The sequence below is a fragment of the Fistularia commersonii genome, chromosome 26 (genome assembly GCF_037954325.1).
Source record: "Fistularia commersonii isolate RoL2024-O1a breed Wild chromosome 26, RoL_Fcom_v1.0, whole genome shotgun sequence".
In the NCBI taxonomy this organism is placed as follows: Eukaryota; Metazoa; Chordata; class Actinopteri; order Syngnathiformes; family Fistulariidae; genus Fistularia; species Fistularia commersonii.
In genome coordinates, this window is record NC_141309.1 from 9,933,691 (window position 1) to 9,954,672 (window position 20,982).

Here is a 20,982-nt window from a genome sequence, read left to right on the forward strand (position 1 = left end):
ATCTGTATGATGATTTTTTTAAAAGTCGGATGGGCATAGATGGGAACATACAACTATTTTCTTATAGTTCAGGCAGTTAACTGAATTGATTTACTTTCCGGCTAACTTGGAGTATTTATTGAAGAGACTAGTTATGCTATTTTAAAAAAAATGAGAACAAATTTGTTTAATAATACGCATAAAAAATCGGACAAACGAAGCATCACTTTGCTGCTTCAGGTTTAGACTTAAATTCCTTGGGACAAAACGAGAGTCTGCGTTCCCTGCGCGATAGCGACATCTCGCGATGAAAAGTGTGTTCTTTCGAGTCTTCACTGTTCACGTCATTACGTAATGTTCTGTTGACGTGGCGTGAGCAGCAGTGAGTCTACCAGCGGCGGCTAATAGGTAACCAGCATCATCCTACGGGGAAGGTGAGACCGTAGATAATCTCACGCAATTATGGACAGATTTCGGGACCTCTGATTGAACACCTATCGCAATTTCAGGTAAATTTGTTTGTTCAATTTCTCCACACGTAAATATTTGACATAAAGTGATTGATCGAAGCGTGGAAACTTTATCCACGGCATAACATTAATTTGACGCTAGTTAGCACTAGCATAGTCTTTTCAGATGGGTCCAAGTTTGCTGATGTAGACTTCTGAAATTATTTACGATTGAATGGCACTATACATGACAAACCTGGCATTTGATCCAACCACTAATCTAATCTTAAACCCAACCAGTCGAAAGAGGCGACTATACATTTACTGTACGATTATTGTCTTGTGGCAGGTCAAAAGACACTTCGGTAACTCGCGTTAGCATTAGCTCTACTGTTAGGTATTGGGTTTTACAGGCCACTTTGTTTTGCAATAAATAACAGACACGGGTAAATGTTTCTCCGGGTGAACTGTGACTTAATTACTCCCCTCTAGGAAATTACCGATGAGAAAATAATCGCTTTTAAAATCCAAAATTCGAGATTGCTAGGCGCTAGCTACATTCTCTATTAAATAATACACCAGTTATACAGCTAGGTAATCGAGCATTTGCTTTTTTTATGTGTCACATGTTCTGTGCTAATTTGCTGATGTTACTGATGAGTCCAAAGTTAAAGATCGGCTGAAAGAAAAGTACTGATTCTGACGCCACGCACAGACCGATAACACTCCAGGATGACAGAAATAATTATATCTACGTATTGGTCTTAAATTTGTTGTAACTGGGAAAAGAAATCCCAATTTTATAAGGTGTGTATATATATGCAAAGAGTTCCACTCCCACAACAACTCTATATTTTTCACTAAAAGCCTCAGATTTGTGGAGACAGATGAGATGTTTGAGAAACATAATTCAGAAAGCAATCAGCATTTTTGGATTGCTGGAAATGGGCCACTATCAAAACATGCTCTTCACCTGAGAGGCTTGAGAGTCATCCCAAGGTAACACATGATTACACATCACTTGGGTCTTAATAACGCATATTGAATTTGGACCTATAATGTGTTTTTAATTCCCTACTGTCATCCCTAGTGTGTTTTTTTTTCTTCAGTGTGATTTGTTTTGTTTAAGGTCAACATGAAGTAGCTAATGTCCAAACTGTTGAGGAGGAATTTATGTAGTATTTGTTTAAAAATGGGCAAATGTAATTAGTTTGAGCCGTTTGAAACATTTGATGACCTGTCACTTAGGAACATATCATTTTCTCTGGGCATAATCATTCAAAAACAGTCGTTGCTGTTGCTGTTCTCTCTGCTGTCTATTTATTCATGGATGTCTTTTTCTATTTTTTAATTTTCTTCTAATTGTCTCTTTTTGTATTTATATTCATATTTATTGACACTAACTGTTACATCGCTGTAACAAAAGAATTTCCCCTGTGGGGATCAGTAAAGTTTATCTTTTCATAAAATGAAAGCCTTGGTGCTTATTGGTGTAGAGCTATATACATGGGTTGAATGAAACTGGTATTAATTAGCATCTCATATCGTCACTACAGTCTTACTTGAGCATTTGGACACAGTGGTTTCTCAATATTTGAAAAAGTTAAGATATTACCCTTTGTTACTGTTAATATAGTAAATGCTTGTGAATTATCGGCATGTTCAGGTGTCATCTTAAGAAGACATTGTGGTCTGGGACTAATTTGACAAAAATATTTTTGATGATGAGAATGTTCCAATGGGACTCTAAAACTTCTGTGTTTTGTCCAGTTTAAATTTGTGTGCCTCTGTCTAACCTCAGTTTGAGCACATATTTCACATGGGCAGTAACTGACCATAACAACTGCTTAGTACACCGGATGAAAGACATACAATTTTCAGATGAGGTGCTGCTTCATGTTTGTCTATTTTTGTTTGTTGTGTATTGGTTTGCATGTGTATGCATTTTTTATGTGCTTGTGTTCAAAAATCAACTTTTGTCATTTTACATACTATGTAGCTTTTGTATCTGTTCACACCCATTTTATCAGGAACGATAGACGTGTGATATTAGAATAGAATAAAAAGAATGTGCCTTTTTCATCCCACAGTGGGGAAATTTCACAGTTAAATTGTGCTGAAGCAAATAAGTAAACTCAACTGCGCTCAACCTGTAACCACAGGAACCGGTTTTCAATTTAAAATCATCATTAGAACGCAAATGGGGATAGAGTAGGTAATGTTCTCACCACAACGAAAGAGTACTAGTTGGCTATTTTACATAAACAGAGTACCTTTATCAAGGTAATCATCAAGTACCTATTATCTAGTGTTATCCAGTTTCACAGATGCTTGTATTTGCCATTCTGTCCGAGGATGACCTCCTTTTTTTATGCTGAACATGCACACCTTATCCAACAGCGCTATGTAGTAGGTGTAAGTGAACTTGCATGTTGGTAACAGATAACTGTTGTTGATACTATATATTTTTTTAACCAATGTATCACAATAGGTCCATTTGAATTACAATCATTGATCAAGCAAAACAGTGCCATACTAGGAACTAATATCCCCAAAATATTAAACTGTTGTAAAAAATTACCTAATTTCACTGTGACAACTCGGAACTCATTATGTGAATTTTTCTTAGTGAATATAGTGATGTTTTTCTGAAAAACCACAAGTTCGAGGTTTTGCTCTCACGCCAGTTTTTTTTCTCTCCCTAGAGTGAAAATGTCCAGTAGAAGCCAGCACTATGGATTTCACACAGCCACCGTGGTTCAGTCTGCAAATGGTGGTCATGCCTACCTGTTTGGAAACAACAGTTCAGAGAATGAACTGTCAGAAGAGGATGCAGATACTTACGAGCTGCGGCCACGTGGCAGAGAGAGGCTCCGGAGGAGCACATCCCGGGAGAGGATGGACGATATCGTCTACTTGTCTAGAGATATCCAGGATGGTGACACCCTGAATAGCATTGCCCTGCAGTACCATTGCTCAGTATGTGTGACACACCATGTGTTGTCTAATTTTTCTGGTTGAAAATCCTTACAATTGCTCTCTTATCGCTATCTGTCTGTTGTTTCCCCATTCTCAGATATCAATCATATGCACAAAAACAAGACCCTAAAGTGTCTTTCAGTCGTGGGATATTTTGACTGTGACCAACCAATTACAACCAATTCTAGAAAGGAAACCTGGGAAAATTGTTTATTAAAGAAAAGTTACAAAAACATTGGTGTTCAGAAGAAGAACTGATTATGGAAATAAATATAATACATATAAACCTATCCAGTGTATTTACGATAATTTAAGTTGGGCCTTGTAGTGGTTAAGTGATGAGTCAGTCAACAGTATTAAACGTTTACAAAAAAATGTCTATAAGTTATGCACACAGCATTGATCTGGCCAAAATTATTATTGTTAAATTGAGATGATTGTTAAAATTAAATATTTTATAAGTTAGCAAATATGAAAAATGAAATCAAAGCTTTACAACTTATCAGATCACTGAAAGTACGGGGGGAAAAAACCTAACCATTTGAAGCTGAAGTAATTTCTAAGTAATCATACTTTGATATCAGTCTTGTATATACCCTCTGTAAATAATAGATCAGGATTTTATTTTTTATAAGGAAGGTGACTGCAACTAGCCAAAGATTGAGTTAAACATATTTAACATCAGACCGTTCATGGAACTTTGTGTTTTTTATGCAGTACATTAAAATTGCACTATTTTGTGTTTTCTAGGTAGCTGACATAAAGCGTGCCAATAACCTCTTGACAGAGCAGGACTTCTTTGCCCTACGATCGGTCAAGATTCCCGTGAGACGCTTCAGCATGCTGACCGAAACTCACAGCGCTGGACCTCTCAAATCTTCATCACCCACAGAGTCCAGACGTATGCCCCAGATCTGCCCCAATAGCTCTCTTCCCATTGAGTCCTCCACGGACTCTTCTTCTTCCACGGACAGTGTGGAGGGCTTTCTAATGGAGAAGGACAAGGACATTGAACGACTTGTGAAATACACAGGCCCATCTCGGAGCAGTCTGAATGAGGTTGTGTCCTCCTTAACACATCAGCAACAGCAGCCTTCACTGCAGAGGGAAGTTGAGTACAAGCCGACACAAAGAAAGGACCCATATTATGGAGCGGACTGGGGCATGAGATGGTGGACAGCTGTGGCCATCATGCTGGTTGTTGGCATTGTTACACCTGTGTTTTATCTGCTATACTATGAAGTTCTCGTGAAAGCTGATGTAAGTCATCATGACATCTCTACGCCAGCTGCTGAAGACATCCATGCAACACATCCCAATGGCTAACTTTCACCTTTCCTCTTGGAGAAGACAGTCTTGTAGAACTCATCATGCTGGAAATATGGCCTGTTGCGGCCCGCAAATTCCAGTGCAGCATCCGAAATCACGTTCAACACTTCATGCTCGATAACTAATTTACACTATTTCAGTTTAAGCTTTAGTATACCTTTTTGAATGCATCCTCATCTCTTGGGCACATGTTCCCTTGGTGACCAGTGGTAACTTCAAGGTCACACTTTTGCCACTGTGACAATACACTTCGATATAATCAGACACCTCAGTATGTATTCGATGGATCGGCAGGACTGCTGTTTCTGTCCAACATTATGAATTTGTCATTGCTTTACAATGCACCATGGCCACTCTATATTGGTATCAAAAACATTCTACACCATGACGCCTGAAAATTTATCACAGTTCAGTCAGACGGTTCATTGTCAATTTTCCTAAATGATATGAAGAGAGTGGAGTAACATTTTGAACAACTCATTTTCCATCAGAAAACATGGCCTGCTGTTGACTTCCATGTTCATGGTGTGCATTAAAAAAGGAAAATTTAGATTTAATTTACAAAAATTTTGCCACGGGGGTATGGTTTAAACAACAAAGAATAAGAACTAATAAACATGAAGATAGAAAAATGAAATCAGTATTTCAAGATCTTAATGTGTCTTCACAATGTCAAATGTCATGACTTGTCCCTTATCAACGGTTACCATATACCCCAAAGTAATCTTCATCTTGGATACTATCGATTGCTTTCTGAAATTTAAAAAAAAAAAAGTGTTTTCTATGCTATCATAAGAGTAATTTTTTTGTCAAATTTCAAACACAGCAGTCGTCTGGGAAGCACCGAACATGGTGTGCTTGCATAATTACACGGATAAACAGTGTATGACAACTTTTTTTAAATTCCAGAGACCTGATAAAACTGGGTTAATGTTCCTTTCATTTAACTGACTTGGTACATCAATGCAATCTGTCTAAAATGGGGAGTCACTTTTATATGGTTCAGATGTTTAGGTTGACTTTTATGAAACAGCCACATTTTGGAATTGTTTCCTATATGCCAATGAAAGTCTGTATTTATCATTGATTCTGCAAGCTACTTGAGTGGTGGACAACAATATGTAGTTTTCTATTACACAGTGATAGGTCTTTGGTCTTACAGCATTATCAGGATATTGTTTTACTTCATTTATTACAATTTCTTCCCAACTGTGTATATATTTTCCAATGCTACTTCGTGTAGCCATTGTTTAATTAGAATTAATTTATTTCAACAGTATTGTGCATTAGAATTTATTTACACCTCAGTATTGTAAGTCACTAGTTAACTTATACTTCAGAATTTCTTTGACAATGTTTTTAGATTGCCTGGAGAGAACTGCAGCATAAGAAAAAAAAGGAAAGAAAAACATTAGATTTGTATGGACATTTGGGAGTGCATAGTATTCCCATGACTTTTAATAATGCAACATTTTAAACTTTGTCATGGAGCCCTTTATCACAGGTCATTCTATAGTTTATGGTAAAGAATCACATGTCGGTGACAGTATGTGCCTTTCAACCTGTGGAAACGTGCTACAGGAACTGAATAAATCTATTTTTAATTATTTCAAGTTTTCACATGGTTTGGCATTTCTTATTTACAGTTAAGTACTCTACAAGGCAAAATCAAAGTACCACATTTTAACAGTCTTTGAAATAATCGGCAATATTTTAAAGTATAAATAATGTTTTGCATACAGTGTGTGAGGGGGCTCTCAGTACGTTGCTTCACCATCCATGTTGTCATCACTGTCAGCAGCAAAGTCTTCACCATTGTCAAAATAGCTTTCAATGTAGTCATTTTCCTAGAAAACAAACAAGATGATTAAATCTGGGTTATATGCATGAGGACAGGAATAACTGGATTATCTCCTTTTTTTACCTCTTCAATATCCTCCTCGTATTCTTCCCCTTCAAGTTCCTCCTCCTCGTCTTCTTTCCTTGTGTTCTTATTTGCTTCATCGTCTGATTTTTCAGTGTTCCCGTCATCTTTCTTTTCCAGTGCCTAAGATGTTTACATTTATATCAAAACCATTAACAATTTTTAGAATCAACTTTGATCAAGGCATCCTAAGATGATCGCATCTTATTCGTGATACTGCCCAGGATGAAATTGGGAATGCTTACGTCCAGTTTATTCAGCATATCCGAAGCCTCTTTGGGGGATAACTTGATTTTCTTTTTTGTGCCTATAGAGAGTAAACATTTAGTTAGCTTATTGCATTATTATTGTACAGTAGATGTGGAACATTTGAAATACCTGCTTTAACATGAGTTCTTTTCTTTTTTGGAAGTAATTCTTGGGGGAAGAGATTCCAGTCTAGAAATAAACAGTATAAATGACTTATTCTTTTCCTCCATTTGTGGAGGAGTATGTTTTACAAGTACCTGGAGTCCATTCCTCATCCTCCATTTGGGTTTGCTTCAGGTATCTCTCTGTGTATTTCTCCACCTCTTTCTCATGAAAATGGGAGAAAGTTCTGCTTCAGCACACGCGTCTCCTTTTATGTAACTCTACTAACGATGATTTGTCACAAGCTCACTCTTGCTCGAGTATTTCATCAGAAATACAAACTACTGTCATCTTGTTTATCCTGAAATATAATGTTTTTTTAAAAGACTGCTAACGGGCAATAACAACTGCAACTTTAAAATGATTGTGTTTTTAGTACACACACATTGCTAAAAGACAATCTCGTCTGCCCTGAGGAAATTCGTGACAGGAAAAAATATAAAGTAAATCATTAAAGGATGAGACAGTAGCTGTAACACAATGTTCCATATAAATCTCTATCCCCTTCTCTTTTTTTCTTTGGATGGGATGCTCAGTTAAATGTCTTGGTTCCTAAGTGCTGCATTATCGTCCCTCACAGTAACTACTGTCTTGCCATTTTGTCTCCATTGCGTATCAAATTCCGATGCATTGCTCTCGTCCTCACCTGTTTTGTTACTTTGAAGCTTGATGTTGTGTGGAAGCCGTTGCATCGTTCCCCTCATCTCCTGCTTCAAAGCAAGCATATAGTCCTCATCCTCACCGACTTTGAGAGGAACAGGCTTAAAATCGGTGTTCTGAAAGGTTGAGCTATGGGTCAGAGACATTCCTTTTCGTTTCAATACACAGCAGCGGAATAGATTGAACCGACATTGCGCGGTCCGAATAGTAACAAATGGTTACATGGCTAGAAATGAGTGAGACAAGGACATTGAAAGTACAGCCAGACTTGATTTTAACCCGACAGCGAACGGGGCATAAATTTGGGATAGCGATGCATGGGAAAATTTAAGAAAAAAAACCCAACATGGCATCATTTAATCATTTTAGAACTACTGACATTGATGTGTCATTTGTCAAAGTAACCTCTGTGATCTATCCATTTGTACCCCGGACAAAATATCATTGTTTCTTTTTGGTTGAAGATGGGTGCATCATTTTCAAATAGTTTTTCCCATAAAAGAAATCCTTAAAAGTTCAAAAAGCATCCATGTTCTGATAGTAGTGTTTTTGCATAGCTTGAATATCCATGTACTTAATGAAGCAACAGTCATTCAGCAGGGGAGCGGCTCATACTCGGGTTGGTGTTATTTGATGAGAATCAAATGACACATCAACGTAACAAACACCCCAATAGTCGTCTTGGACACGTCTGCGTGATACTACCATGGGATTAGTCATCGTGTGACATGTGCAATATGTGTGTATTAACTGTGAACTTACTGGAAACAGCGGACTGGGCCCCACCCTGGCTTCTGGCATGCTGCCCCTGCCGATGCCCAGAGCTTCGATGTTGAAGGTGAAGGCAGCAACTCCCCGGCCCTTGCCTGCCATGGCTGCAAGCTTCAACTGCACCTGCGGCACAATGTCCACATGCTGACACATTAGTTTGACTGCTAAACAGGTGTGGGAGTTGAACATAAGTTCATTTGACATTTGTGGAGCCTCTTTTGCCTACTACTTTACCAAACTGTGCAGCCCAACGATGCCCATCCGTGAAAAGAGAAAGAAAGAACGAAAGAAAGAAATCATCACATTAAAACCTGAGAGACGTTAATACTCACTAGGGGGGGAGGAAGTATTGGTCCTACCAATCTGGGTACTTCGGTGGCATCGGGCTGTACTATACTTCCGTGTTTCTACTTTTCTCACGTACTTCTCATCAACAATATGCGAAAAAACCTCTGCGCTATTTTGTCAGTTTTGTATCGAATCACAGAATGTGTCTGGAGGGGAAACATCTACGCTTCCAGGGTTCGCTATTACCCGGCGTGGACGTTCACGACGGTCAGCATGCGTAAATGTGGCTTGAATAGACCCCGCCCATACGTGAGCTAATGTGGGCGCGGCTTAAGCTCAACCAATGGCAGGACGTCTTTGAAGGACGTCATCCACAAGTTCAGCCAATGAGAGCCGCCTTTCCCACACGGGTGTGTCAGCGGCCACCATCGTTGACCTCAATGAAAACATATCACCCCGTGCTAGTCAAAAAGGCGAGATTCCGCAAAAATCATCAGACAGCTCGACTCCCGCATCGGTTTACCTCCAAAGGTGCATGAAGCGGGATGTCTGCAGCCGACTGGTACGCTCACAAATCGCTCGGAGATGGACTCTTCTGGATCCAGGAGCGATTTTATCAGTCCGAGAACCGGGCCAACATCTGGCTGCTCCGCGGCTCGCATCAGGACGTGGTCATAGACACCGGGCTGGGCTTGAGGAGTTTACCTGAGTACATCGACGGCATGGGGCTGCTCGGCGAGGATCCGCAGAGGAAGAACCCGGTGCTGGCCATCGCCACCCACGCCCATTTCGACCACTCCGGCGGTCTGCATCAGTTCCAACAGGTGGGCGTCCACAGCGCAGAGGTGGATGCCCTGGCCAACGGAGACAACTACGAGATGGTCACCTGGCTCAGCGACAGAGAGATAGCGGAGGCTCCCAGTCCCGGATGGAGGGCAAGGCATTACAGAGTCAAGGCTGTGCAGCCCACACACATACTGCAGGAGGGTAGGTGGTCAAGGCTGTGCAGCCCCCTCCCCCCCCACTCCAACGGATCTGGGATCAAATAAAACGGTTCCTATTTGCTCGCGTTTAGGGAGGATGACTGCAGTGTGCACCGATTACGTAATATCGAACCCTTACTGGCTCATCTACCTACCAACCGATATCGGCAGTGTGGTTAACAAAACACACACACACTATCTAAAATATACAATATCTGCGGTATGCTTATAAAAAGGCATAAAAAATTTAAGTCGGAATATGCTGTCAGACAAAAGGTGCGACTTCATGAACACCATAGAAACTCTGCAGAGACAGGGCAGCTTCTGTTGACAACTGCGAAATGTGTGATGAGAAAGAAGTCCTGTTTACAAATTAACTGTAAATTCAGAAACTGTATTTCATGCATGTGCATACATTTCTTGTTTGGACTATATTGCTTTCATTAAAGTGGGAAACACACACGCACACAATCTCACAGAGTGGGACAGAAAAGGCCTAAAGTGCAGGAGTTTTGACCATGTGGTTTGTTTTAGCAATGTTAGCCACATTTATTTGGTTTTGTTGTTTTTCACATGCTTATGACGCTATCGCTCCAAAGTATGATGCGTTTGCTCCCATCATTTCAGCAAAAGAGTGGTATATCTGTATTCTGAGGACTCCAAACGTTAAATTCGAAATTTGTGCACGGACTCGTTCTGCTGTGTCAGAGTTAAGACTGCAGTGCAGGTGGAATATCCCATTGCATCATGCTCTAGTTTCCAAGTGCATTGTCTGACTTGTGCCTGAACTGAACCAAATAATATAATTACAACCTGAATGCCTGCAAGTTTGAAAACAATGGCGTGAATTTTCTGGATTCCTTCCTTGTCACTGGCACAAGCATTTGTCTAATGGCTGAATGGCTATAATGATAATCGCTTCATAGTATTTGTCAGTTTGATTGTGATATTATTTCTCCCTTCTCCTGTCCAGGTGATGTCATCAACCTTGGTGACAGACAGCTGACAGTGCTCCATATGCCTGGTCACTCTCGGGGCAGCATCTGCCTTCATGACCGCGAAAATAAGTTGCTTTTCAGTGGAGATGTTGTGTATGACGGTGCCATGATTGATTGGCTGCCATACAGCCAAGTCAGTGACTATATCAGCAGTTGCGAGCGTCTGGTGGGGCTGGTGGACAGTGAACAGGTAACCTTAAACACAACGTTAGGTCAATAATGTGAGTCGTTCATAGGTTTAATCTCATAATACCGCAATCTCAAGATGATGGTATTAAACGGAACTTTTACTTTTGCAAACCATTACTTCAACCAAATCACAAGTCATGTTGTACTATTAACACTCTCTTTAACTCCAAAACAAATGTAGACTAAATCATTCTGAAATGTATGTATTGTATATTGTATGTACGTCATTTAATCATAGTATTGTTTCTCACATCAAATGAACAGGTTGACCAAGTCCTTCCTGGACACTACAACACCTTTGGTGCGAAAAGGCTCAACCGAATTGCTTCCGCTTATATCAGCAGAGCTGAAACCTGCCCTGCAAAGTTTTCCACCTTTGCTTGGAGTACACTGGCTGGAGTAGCGTTGCGGGCATTTAACCCAAGGAGTGCCTGCTAGTGAATGACGATCATGGAATTTTAGGAGGAACAAGTGCACAAAAGCAAATTGTATGGGTATAGAAATGTCATGTAGGTTTTAGAAAGTGGGCAGCACTAATTATCTGTATGTTTACATATTATTTGTCACATACTTGTTATCCAGGAGAAACCATATGATTGCCAAACTTTCAGTAAACACGTGTCAATAATCAGCATAATAGCATAATTATAAAGTGTATAAAAATAGAACTCTGTTAAGTGTGAAAATGTATTGCTCGGGTTTAACATTATTATATGTACAATTTTATACTTTTGAGCAGTTGTGAATTTACAAAAAATAAAATTAAAAAATAGCACAGCAAAGGTTACACTGCATGACAAACAGAAAGCAGGAGCTGTGGGTTTACCTCTGAGACATTTGAAACAGAGTCACTATGGCCAATAGTAGTTCTCTATGCATATTCCAGTCCTCAAGGAAGACTCAGCATTGACTACCTCCTATGTTTGTTACAGTGCTTGGTTATTTTTACTAATCCAAGGCTTTGGTGTTGAATGATTGACAATAAAGCCTGTTCTACCTGCCTATGGCAATGTTCGTGTGAAAGCCTGTTTTAGCTTCTGGAGGAAACTACAGCGTATCTTCACTCGATGACATCTCCTTCGGGGATTTGTGGCGAAAGGGGAAAAGAGAACCAGAGCAGAACTGAAAAGAATACAGTTTGATCCATCAAGTGCAGAGATCTGAGTGTATACACGATCTGACTGCAAGCTCTCTTCCACTGCAGGTAAAAATAAATATTGCAGAAGAATATCCTCTGGGCTGCTATTGTAGTCTACTATATTGTATTTAAAAATAAAATAAGTGGTTTTCACCATTTTTTGCCGCAGTCCCAAGCAGGAAGAAAACCATATTGCCCAAAATCAGGGGTATTCCAAATTGGGGGGCAGGGTCTTAAAGACGTTTCCTGTACTATCAAGCCAATTTTCACATATCAGAAATTTAGAAATAGCAATATTTGGGCATCACTGTCATACACAATCATCAAAACAATTATTTTTGCAAATTAATTGATTGCCTGTTTAACATTTCATACTTGCATTGAATTCACGGGAAGACCCAAAGCCTGAGTTAGAACTCGTGCTTTGAGTGATTGCTTTTTTGAGGTATAGGTATGAAAATCTGGTCAAATTCAAATTGATAAAACGTTTATTATAATGTTATCTTATTTAAACATGAGTTTACCACATTTCTGTCTTTATGTTCATCTTCTGTGATGACATACACATGCAGAACAGTCTGCTAACATGGAAAACTTGAAAGGTTATAACAATCAATGTTATCTACCCAACAGTTGAATATCTGCATACCATCTGTTTACATAATGATTATCACATGTCAAACATAGCTGCATTTATCACAAAGCATCAATAAGGTAATAAAAGACACAAAGAGGAGGTTTATTTGTTAATTTATAAAATTAAATTATAGAAACAAATGCTATTTTCAAGCATTTGCTGATTTTATTCAAAGAAATAATCGTAAAAATTGGAGTCACAAGGATAACTGTCACTAAATTAAAGTTCATAGTAAACAGCAAACAGAAAAAGCGGTTGAACGGACTTGAACTTTTCAACATAAATTAATCTCAAGTCACATAATTCTGTTTTCAACAGTTGTCTATATGGCAATGACTTGCATGACAGGCAGTGACTTAAAACTACATTGCCGTTTAGTAGGTAAGTACTCAGTTTCATAAAACTTGTCCAAAGCCAAGTCCAAAGAAAACAAAAGTTTCTGTGTTGCATAACATTAAACTGAATGAGTTTTCACATTTTATTGGACCATCCAAAAGCAGTGAGGCAGCATAACATTCTAAATATGGCTTGTGTTTACTTTACTTTATAGCTTTAGTTTAATTCGGTTTGCTTTAGGGTTTCTTCTCACGGTACAAGTATTACTGATGTCCAATTATGTTGATAGCCTGTCAAGAGAGTGTTGATAAATGTGTAAATGTAAAAACTAGAGCAGACATTTTTACCCTGAAGAGATCACAGTTATAACCAGTACAGTAAATAGGAGCACTTGCATTGAGATAAATTCATCGGATTCATTGTGTAAATCACCTCAAGTAGTTTATCTGAACTGTAAGTACAACCATGCAAAATTAAAAGAAAGAATAAAGACTGCATAGTAATTTGATATTTTGTGAGAATATTAGCTGTTAAGTACGCTGCAGTAGATATCACAGTATAGGCAATTGACAACAGAACTCTCCTCCAATGATTGTTAACATTTTAAATATTTTTGAATTATTACATCGCATTTTCCTCTTGCCACATACTCATAGGCTTTATAATATTCACACAGCAAATCTTGTAAAATTCTCCATCGGAAGCATCCAGTCAAAATTCTTAGTGCATAAACAGAAATAACCTTCAAATAAGAATGGTGAAGCGGGGATGGATTAATGAACAAAACGAAACGATAAACATCTCCAGTTTCAGAATCTGACTTAAAAGATGGAGTGTAGGCCTAGCGTGGCATTTTTACAAGAACAAAGTCTCAGTTCTTTTGAATCACTGTCTCTCGAGCAGCATGACCCATATTTTTTTCCAACCAGACAGGCTATCTCCCATAGAGTTTTTTACTCTTTTCAATACTGGCAATACAGCGAAGTGTTGTCACCTGCAAAGTCTGCCACCTGGGGTTTGCATTAGAACACATTCCAGTTTCCCCCACGTGGGACATCAATGATCCATTTCCCAAGAGGAGGCAAGATAGAGGCAATGCGTTCACCTCATAGCCATGCTCATGGTCTAGTCGGAGGTTTGTTTGCATTAATCGGCCAAGTCGAACCATAGGGGAGCACTATTCAGGCTCTAACTTATTTGTCGGTTGTTCACACTTGACTTTGCAGCCAGTTGCGGGGATCGAGTCTGGCCCTGAGATTCCTGAGGCTGCGTCGAGCCGGGGAAGGCCTTGAGAAAGGAGAACACTCTGAAGATTCAGGGCTGTTGCTGCCCTCGCTGTTGCTGGAACTGTTGCTGGAGGTGGAGCTGGAGCAGGACAGGGTGGTCTGTGTACTGTGCTGAGACCTCGGAGAGCAAGAGGAGCTGGGAAGCGGGCTGAGTAGCGAAGGGGGAGGAGGCTGGCAGGGGCACTGGAAGGCTGCACCACTTCCATATCCCCTCCCTCGAAGGGTGCTAAGTTTAGCATCCAGTGACAGAGTACGTGGCCTCAGACGGGAAGGGGAAGACGACAACAGAGAGAAATTTGAACAGGCATCGGGCCAGCCATGATGGTTAGAGCAGGGACTGGTGCTGCAGTGGCTGTCGCTATCTGAGGTCAAACTTGCATCTGAGGATAGCAAACCCGGCTGTGGGCAGCGGTGAGGACACACGGGGCTGTGAAGCAGTTTGTTGGGGTTGCATGTGCTATTGCCAGAGATGCGAGACATACAAGAACGAGGGTGGCAGGCATTTTTGGGAACATTCTCCTCATACACAGACATCCATGGGGGACTGCTGCCCAGTTGGCTGCGGAGCTCAAGCTCCTGCATCCTCCGGGCCAGGATGTCTGAGACGGTGCTGCTGAGGTCACCTGACGACTCAATAACTGAAAAGGAGATGCAGTAAAAGTCTTTGTTATACTGCAGAGTATAGTTTAAGGGCAGGGTTAAGAAAAAAAAAAAAGAAGGAAAAAAAATCATTCAGAATTGAGTTTTGAAACATGTAACTGAATGTTTTAGAGCACATGTAACTGTAGTCAAGTTTGAAATTGTAATAGATGTATATAAATAAGAGGTTTATCAGACTGTACTTCATTTGGTAAATCATATTGTATTTTACATTGTATTACTCTGCATTTTTACTTTGGATGGATATCTGAAACAGTGTATTACAGAAGCAAACAACTCCACTAATAATCTCTGCAAGATAATAAAAATAATAATGATAATAATGATAATAATAATAATAACAATAATAACAATAATAATTTCTGCAACATTATAATACTTAGAAATTCTGAGCTGGACAATGAACAAAATTAATAAATTGTATTTTCTGTTATTACAGTACTAGCAAAGACCTATCTCTTCAAAACCAAATCTTCAAGCATATCACTGTGTTCGTCAAAATGCTGAAAGGAAAGAATTCAGTTTTGTGATGCTTTGCGGGATGCAAAAATACCCTGGATTTAGTCTATATTTTCCCATCATAATATAACCTAAAGTGGGGTCCTACTTCTGTTACTTCACCTGTCGTTGTAATAGGATGAGAGAAGTGCGCGAATCTCAGCAGACACGGCATTATCCTGTAGCAGAAGACCCTCACAAGAGGGTGTGGCAAGCGGGGCTGCCGAGGGATTAGGAAAACCACAATGGAAGTAGGCAAAACAAAAAAGGGGTGGAAAGGACAGGTGTGCAACATATAGAATAAAGTTTTTGTGTGAGCACATTGAGATGTAAGGATAAAGGGGACACAACCGAGGAAAAATGGACACAAAAGGAAAATTTAAAAAGACAAAGGAGCAGGGAAAAAGAAGACAGAGTGAGTTGGCGTGTCAAAAGCAAGATCACCTCTATATAGAACAGAAGAGTAACTCAGACTGTGAGTTTGAGATAGTGAGGACGAAATTTTAATTCCAGCAGCAAATCTCATGCATATTGACCAAAATGTCCTAAAGCTGCGAACAGTCACATGCAATGCAGACAATTATTTATTTCGGTTTCTCAGATGAATGCAAAGCTAGAGTGTTGTTTGTTTATTTGTTTCTTGTTCTCTATTATATACCAAGTAGTCAGTCCATGTTTGGAGTCAGTCCATGTTTAAGTGATTAGGGGGGAAATCTTACCCATTTCATGGTATAGAGAGCCTTGTTTTGGTGTGACAGGGGCTGGTTTCCTTGGTGATGGCAATTCGATTTTCATTAAGTCATCACAGCACTGCTTCCACTGGCCTGTAAATTGGAAAACGATGTCAAGAGGTTGATCATAAATGTACAAAACAAGATGTGCTTTAAATGGATACCTGTGGAGCACACAGCTTAAATTATATGATGAGTGGATGAGGTGGGTGTGCATTAGACGTGGCATTCTAATGGTTACATCATACAACAAACACTTACTCATATCATAGAAATGTTGCCAAAAAGCCTCCATCCACCGATGTGTGTCCTCCCGGCTCTCTGTTGTTAGCGTGTGTGTGACTTCTTCGCCTCCATAATGGTTACTTATACAGATATTTTGAACTTTACTGTGAGGGTCTTTGTCTGACGCGCGTATTCTTGTCTCCTGGAAAATTGAGGTGAAAAGAAATGTGATGAACACAGTCATACAATGTAACAGGTAATCATGGCAATTGTATATGTAAATCTGCTGAAAATAAGCCCTTGCTGGTAAAACTGCTAATTACTCTTCATCCCAACCGTTACCCTAGCAATTATGCAACAAAAGGAACATACTCCCAATTCCCAGCTCGTTTCCATATATGTCAAACTACTAACAACCGCTAGATGGCAGTGTTGCTCCTTTCATGCCACGCTTTCCCCAAGCACTTTGGATCCACGGCGCTCGCAAACAAAGGATCATACAACCCTGATCTGACTGACTTGGCTCAGGGTCAGCTGTCTGCAATGGGTAAGACACTACAAAAGACTGAGTGAGTCACTGTGGAAAGAATGAGAAGCAGATAGACACCCACTTGCCGAAAGACAGAAGAAAGAAGATGATTGAGAACCCGACTGGATGACTGGCTTCTCTTTATTTTGCTTTTATAGCTGGAAAATATACGCAGATGAGACAAATGCAATTTCTGATCGGGTGGGGCGGGCTTTACTGACTCATGACTGCAAGGACTCTATGGGGATTGTAGGTTACTTCATTCCCTTTGGTTGTTCCAATTATTAATTCCAGTGCTGACCTTATTGATTGCAATAGTGAATGCTGGCTCAACGTTAGCCTCCACATCTTCTTGCCTGTGGTAGCAGAAAAGGCTTGTTCCTTTGAGAACAGCATACACATTTGTCCAACTATGAGGATCACCGCCCAGTTGCTGCAAGGCAGAGAAAAAAAAAAAAGAGTTAAGTAACGGAAGATGGGAGAAAGAAGTGAATAAAATGGTGGTAATCTCTAAAGCAGAGTACAAAAATAAAGCGCGCACAATCGAAGCCAACATACTGACTAAAACATACTTACCGTAACTTTTAAGCATCCGCATATCATCTGTTGGGTCATACAGTGAGGCTGACTTGCAAGGCGGCAGCACATGCTTCCGTACAATGGCAGCCAGTAGGAACACTCCTCTACAGGGATGGATGGGCATATATAAACACCATTAATAAAATATCCCGACACTCACAAGCAGGTATACCCAAACGCTCACAAAAACACCAAACCCATAGCGATGGTGCGTAAAAGACTAGCAGCTGCAAGGTCTGTCATGCAATACAGCAATGAAACTTTATGGTAGGCTGAAGGGCCAATGAATAAAACACTAGGGGGTCTGTCTGTCTGAGGGTCCGTGCCCTTGTTAGCCCACATCATTACAGCTTTACGCGGCAGTCACCTCGCTAGCGCAGCCTTATTACTGTGACCTTGACAATAGCTGTCTGTCAGGGAAACGTAGAAGGACAGAGAAGAAGGAGAAGGAGGAGGGGGAGATGTGGTATGGTGGGGGAATTATGACAATGCAGTAAAGAGAAAAGAGGTGATGATAAGCGAGAGGACAAAGAACAGACAGATGGTTGATTTGGCAGAGGAAAGAGATGGGGATAAGACAGATTGATGGTTCTGCCACTCACCGTTGCCTGAGATGGTAAGGTCATGTGTGCGGAAACTGTCCTGGACGTGTGACAATGACAGGGTAGTATGAGCTAAGAGATGGTACTTGGGACCCCTGTGATGACAAACAGGAGAGTAAAAATGTATTTGGTGTTTCAGCATGAATGTATGTATATCAAAGCAAAGTATTTAAAATCTCCCTTCTGTCTATGTTGGTATACTTACGGTACAGAAGGAACTGGCAAAAGAAGGGGGGATGTCCCTCCGTTGCTGACAGGGCTACAAGGCCCTGGCTCCATCGCCGCCCGCAGTTTCTTTCCAGCTGACCGACCCAGTGAAGAGCTAAGCTTACTGGCCAGTTTCCTGGGTGTGCTGCCTGCTGAGTAGTCATCCTCTGAGCAGCAGCTGTACAGCTCAACACGCAACTCGAAACCCGGGCTGGCTTCACTGCTATGAAAAGGGCACACACAAAATGAGTATGACTGTTCCGCAAAGATGCTAAATGGTTTATTGTGACATCATGCCGATTACTTACAATACAATGGTGTTATCAAAGCAAATATCAGTGAGTGTACGGTCCACTATCACCATGTCAGTGTCAAAGATCTCGCCTCCCAACTGCAAAAGGCAGAACACTGCACATCGATGCAGTTCTTCAAAAGAAAAAAGAAGGGCAGAGAAATATACACAAAGAGTTAAGTGACAGATATAAAATGACATTGGTTACAATGTGTGAAAAGAGGCAATTTTGGGGGCATTTAACAAGCTTGCATTTGGCTGCATCACGTTAAGATAATTTTGATCTTCAAAGAAGTCATTATCTCCATCACCCAGGATGTAAGTGACATTCATAAAACTTTTTTATAAAAGGATAGAGGCCAGGAGCTAGAGAGGTTATGATTGTCTTGCATCTTTCTTTTCTGCAAAATGAAATACCTCTACCCTCTTTAGACTCCAGAAACTAATATCATGAACATCTTTTCTGTGCGCATCCTCTTAAATCAGAAATCAACACTTCATATTTGAATTTAACATCTCAAATATATCTCAAATAATTAAAATGTGACTCATCATGCAGGAGAAAACGTTTCTGATTCTATTTTCTGCGATTTCCCTGTACTTTTTTTTTCCACTTATCTCTCGTGAGACATACTCCCATTGCATTTTAATCCCCGACACCCGGTTATACAAATATATACTACGCTCTCACAGTTCTGCAACAGCCTTGCTGATAGTTACTATTTCCCAGACCATAGTTACTATTTCTCACATCATTTATACGATTTCCCCACATCATTTTTATCAGTTTCACCACCTGTTTTGTGTGCAACATTTACTTCTCATGCCTGTATTCTATTGATTAATCTTTTGTATACTATTTCCCACATAATCTTTATCTGTTTTCACCACCTGTTTTGTTTGCAACATGTACTTCTCATGCTTTTTTACGTATTCTCTTGTTTACTCATTTGTATAAAAGGGACTCCCTAAACCAATAAATTGGAGTCCTGCTGGATGACAAGCAGGCACAGCCTCCCTAACCTTCAACACAACAGGCCTTCTCCACTATCGGCCAGGAGATACAGACCCTAGCCTTGGACTGAGACGATGAGGTGAGCCCACCGCTGAGGTTTCCGGGGGACTCCACCACTACCTCGCCTCAAGACCCTCCTCAAAAAAAAATAATCACGCTTTAATTCTTCTTGTGCTGAGGTCTTCCGTTGATATCAGCATGTTTGATTACCTTGGTTCATTATCCTTTCTTAGGAATGTACTCTAACACCATTTGTATGCTCAGCTCCCTCAAGTAATTCCACAGTGGTTGAAAAGGGAGAGAATGAGTAGTAAGACTGTAAAGAATTCTTCCCTCACTGACCATATCAAAGATAGGTGAGCCACTTGAAATATACAGCCATTGTATCAGTTCTGTATCAGTTTCATTGTATCAGTAATGCTGTAAAAGATAATATATTTACATAATACAATAAAGCTGACAATTAAATCAAGAAAAATATTATGGCTCCTTTAATAAACAACAGACTCGACCTGCTTTTGTTGACAGTATTCCTCACCCTACTCGTAATGACCCAGTTGAGCCGCTGTACAGCTGTTACTTCTCGGAGCCAAGAAGCAGAGCCAACAATATTGAGCACTGGGTCAGGTTGTGCTGCCAGGATGTTCCACAAAACATCATTTTGTGTTAAGTGGAGATATATAAAAGGAAAAAAAGATTGAAATAATCAGCAACAGGCACTGTGTGACAGTTGCTAGTACTGATTGGATAAAAATGTCATTGTGAATGTTTGTGTCGGCATTTTTTTGTGGTCAGCAGTTTTTTTTAGGATTCGAAGGTAAAGGTTTTTCTCTACAGATGGTCAAATATTGTGACTTGGGTACAAAACTTCTGGAATGGCACCATTCCAGGCCCCCACAAACTGGTGTGTAAATAAGTTCTACAGTCATAAATGTGCATATGCCACTCAAATACAATATTCACCTCCTTTGTTTTTGAAGTACTCTGTGTCTTTCCACATGAGGGGGATACGGAGATCTGCAATGATAACAGGCAGGGTAAAGTTTTCATTAAATAAGTTAAATTAGACATATAGGGATATGTTCAAAATAATTCATGTTATGAATATCAGGCTTCTTCTCAACATCAATATCTTTATTCCTTAGGAATGACAATGAGTTTGTCAAGTCCAGGATAGGCCAGGCCCAAAATTATAGACATTAGGTATTGGCAGTCCACAAATCAACAAACCCATCCTATAATTGAATGACAACAAGCAACTAAACAACAGCTTTTTTTCCCTGTTGT

General features: G+C 40.0%; 4 protein-coding genes across 11 annotated transcripts in view; 2 read left to right on the plus strand and 2 right to left on the minus strand.

The window, feature by feature from the left end:
• The first annotated feature begins 360 nt into the window (after window positions 1–360).
• lysmd3 (LysM, putative peptidoglycan-binding, domain containing 3) lies at window positions 361–6,145 on the plus strand. Its single transcript, XM_086173930.1, has 3 exons — window positions 361–488; window positions 3,134–3,407; window positions 4,158–6,145. The coding sequence occupies exons 2-3, from the start codon at window positions 3,141–3,143 to the stop codon at window positions 4,731–4,733; spliced, it is 843 nt and encodes a 280-aa protein (XP_086030056.1). The 5' UTR covers window positions 361–488; window positions 3,134–3,140; the 3' UTR covers window positions 4,734–6,145.
• polr3g (polymerase (RNA) III (DNA directed) polypeptide G) lies at window positions 3,792–9,441 on the minus strand. 6 transcript variants are annotated; one of them, XM_086173933.1, is made up of 9 exons: window positions 8,835–9,050; window positions 8,494–8,625; window positions 7,718–7,847; window positions 7,167–7,232; window positions 7,039–7,098; window positions 6,906–6,967; window positions 6,661–6,783; window positions 6,477–6,583; window positions 3,792–4,394 (listed from the first exon to the last, which is right to left on the minus strand). In XM_086173933.1, exons 2-8 carry the CDS (start codon window positions 8,602–8,604, stop codon window positions 6,494–6,496), a joined length of 642 nt encoding a protein of 213 aa, XP_086030059.1. In that variant the 5' UTR covers window positions 8,605–8,625; window positions 8,835–9,050; the 3' UTR covers window positions 3,792–4,394; window positions 6,477–6,493. The 6 variants fall into 6 exon arrangements, with proteins under 6 accessions (XP_086030059.1, XP_086030060.1, XP_086030058.1 ...); XM_086173934.1 differs by lacking the exons at window positions 3,792–4,394; window positions 8,835–9,050 and adding an exon at window positions 9,314–9,441 and having other exon boundaries at window positions 4,604–6,583; XM_086173932.1 differs by lacking the exon at window positions 3,792–4,394 and having other exon boundaries at window positions 4,604–6,583.
• On the plus strand, window positions 9,198–11,970 carry mblac2 (metallo-beta-lactamase domain containing 2). The gene is made up of 3 exons (XM_086173931.1): window positions 9,198–9,777; window positions 10,747–10,961; window positions 11,225–11,970. The coding sequence occupies exons 1-3, from the start codon at window positions 9,336–9,338 to the stop codon at window positions 11,396–11,398; spliced, it is 831 nt and encodes a 276-aa protein (XP_086030057.1). The 5' UTR covers window positions 9,198–9,335; the 3' UTR covers window positions 11,399–11,970.
• Window positions 11,971–12,563: 593 nt separating this feature from the next.
• The window catches only part of rtkna (rhotekin a), a 61,502-nt gene continuing 53,083 nt past the window's right edge, over window positions 12,564–20,982 (minus strand). For all 3 annotated transcript variants that reach the window (XM_086174250.1, XM_086174251.1, XM_086174252.1), the window contains exons 3-11: window positions 20,659–20,712; window positions 18,697–18,814; window positions 18,387–18,611; window positions 18,182–18,276; window positions 17,577–17,683; window positions 17,302–17,433; window positions 16,508–16,673; window positions 16,235–16,339; window positions 12,564–14,995 (exon numbers count right to left, since the gene is read on the minus strand). In XM_086174250.1, coding sequence (XP_086030376.1) covers window positions 14,280–14,995; window positions 16,235–16,339; window positions 16,508–16,673; window positions 17,302–17,433; window positions 17,577–17,683; window positions 18,182–18,276; window positions 18,387–18,611; window positions 18,697–18,814; window positions 20,659–20,712 — 1,718 coding nt within the window. In that variant the 3' untranslated portion in view covers window positions 12,564–14,279. The remainder of the gene's footprint in view (window positions 14,996–16,234; window positions 16,340–16,507; window positions 16,674–17,301; window positions 17,434–17,576; window positions 17,684–18,181; window positions 18,277–18,386; window positions 18,612–18,696; window positions 18,815–20,658; window positions 20,713–20,982) is intronic.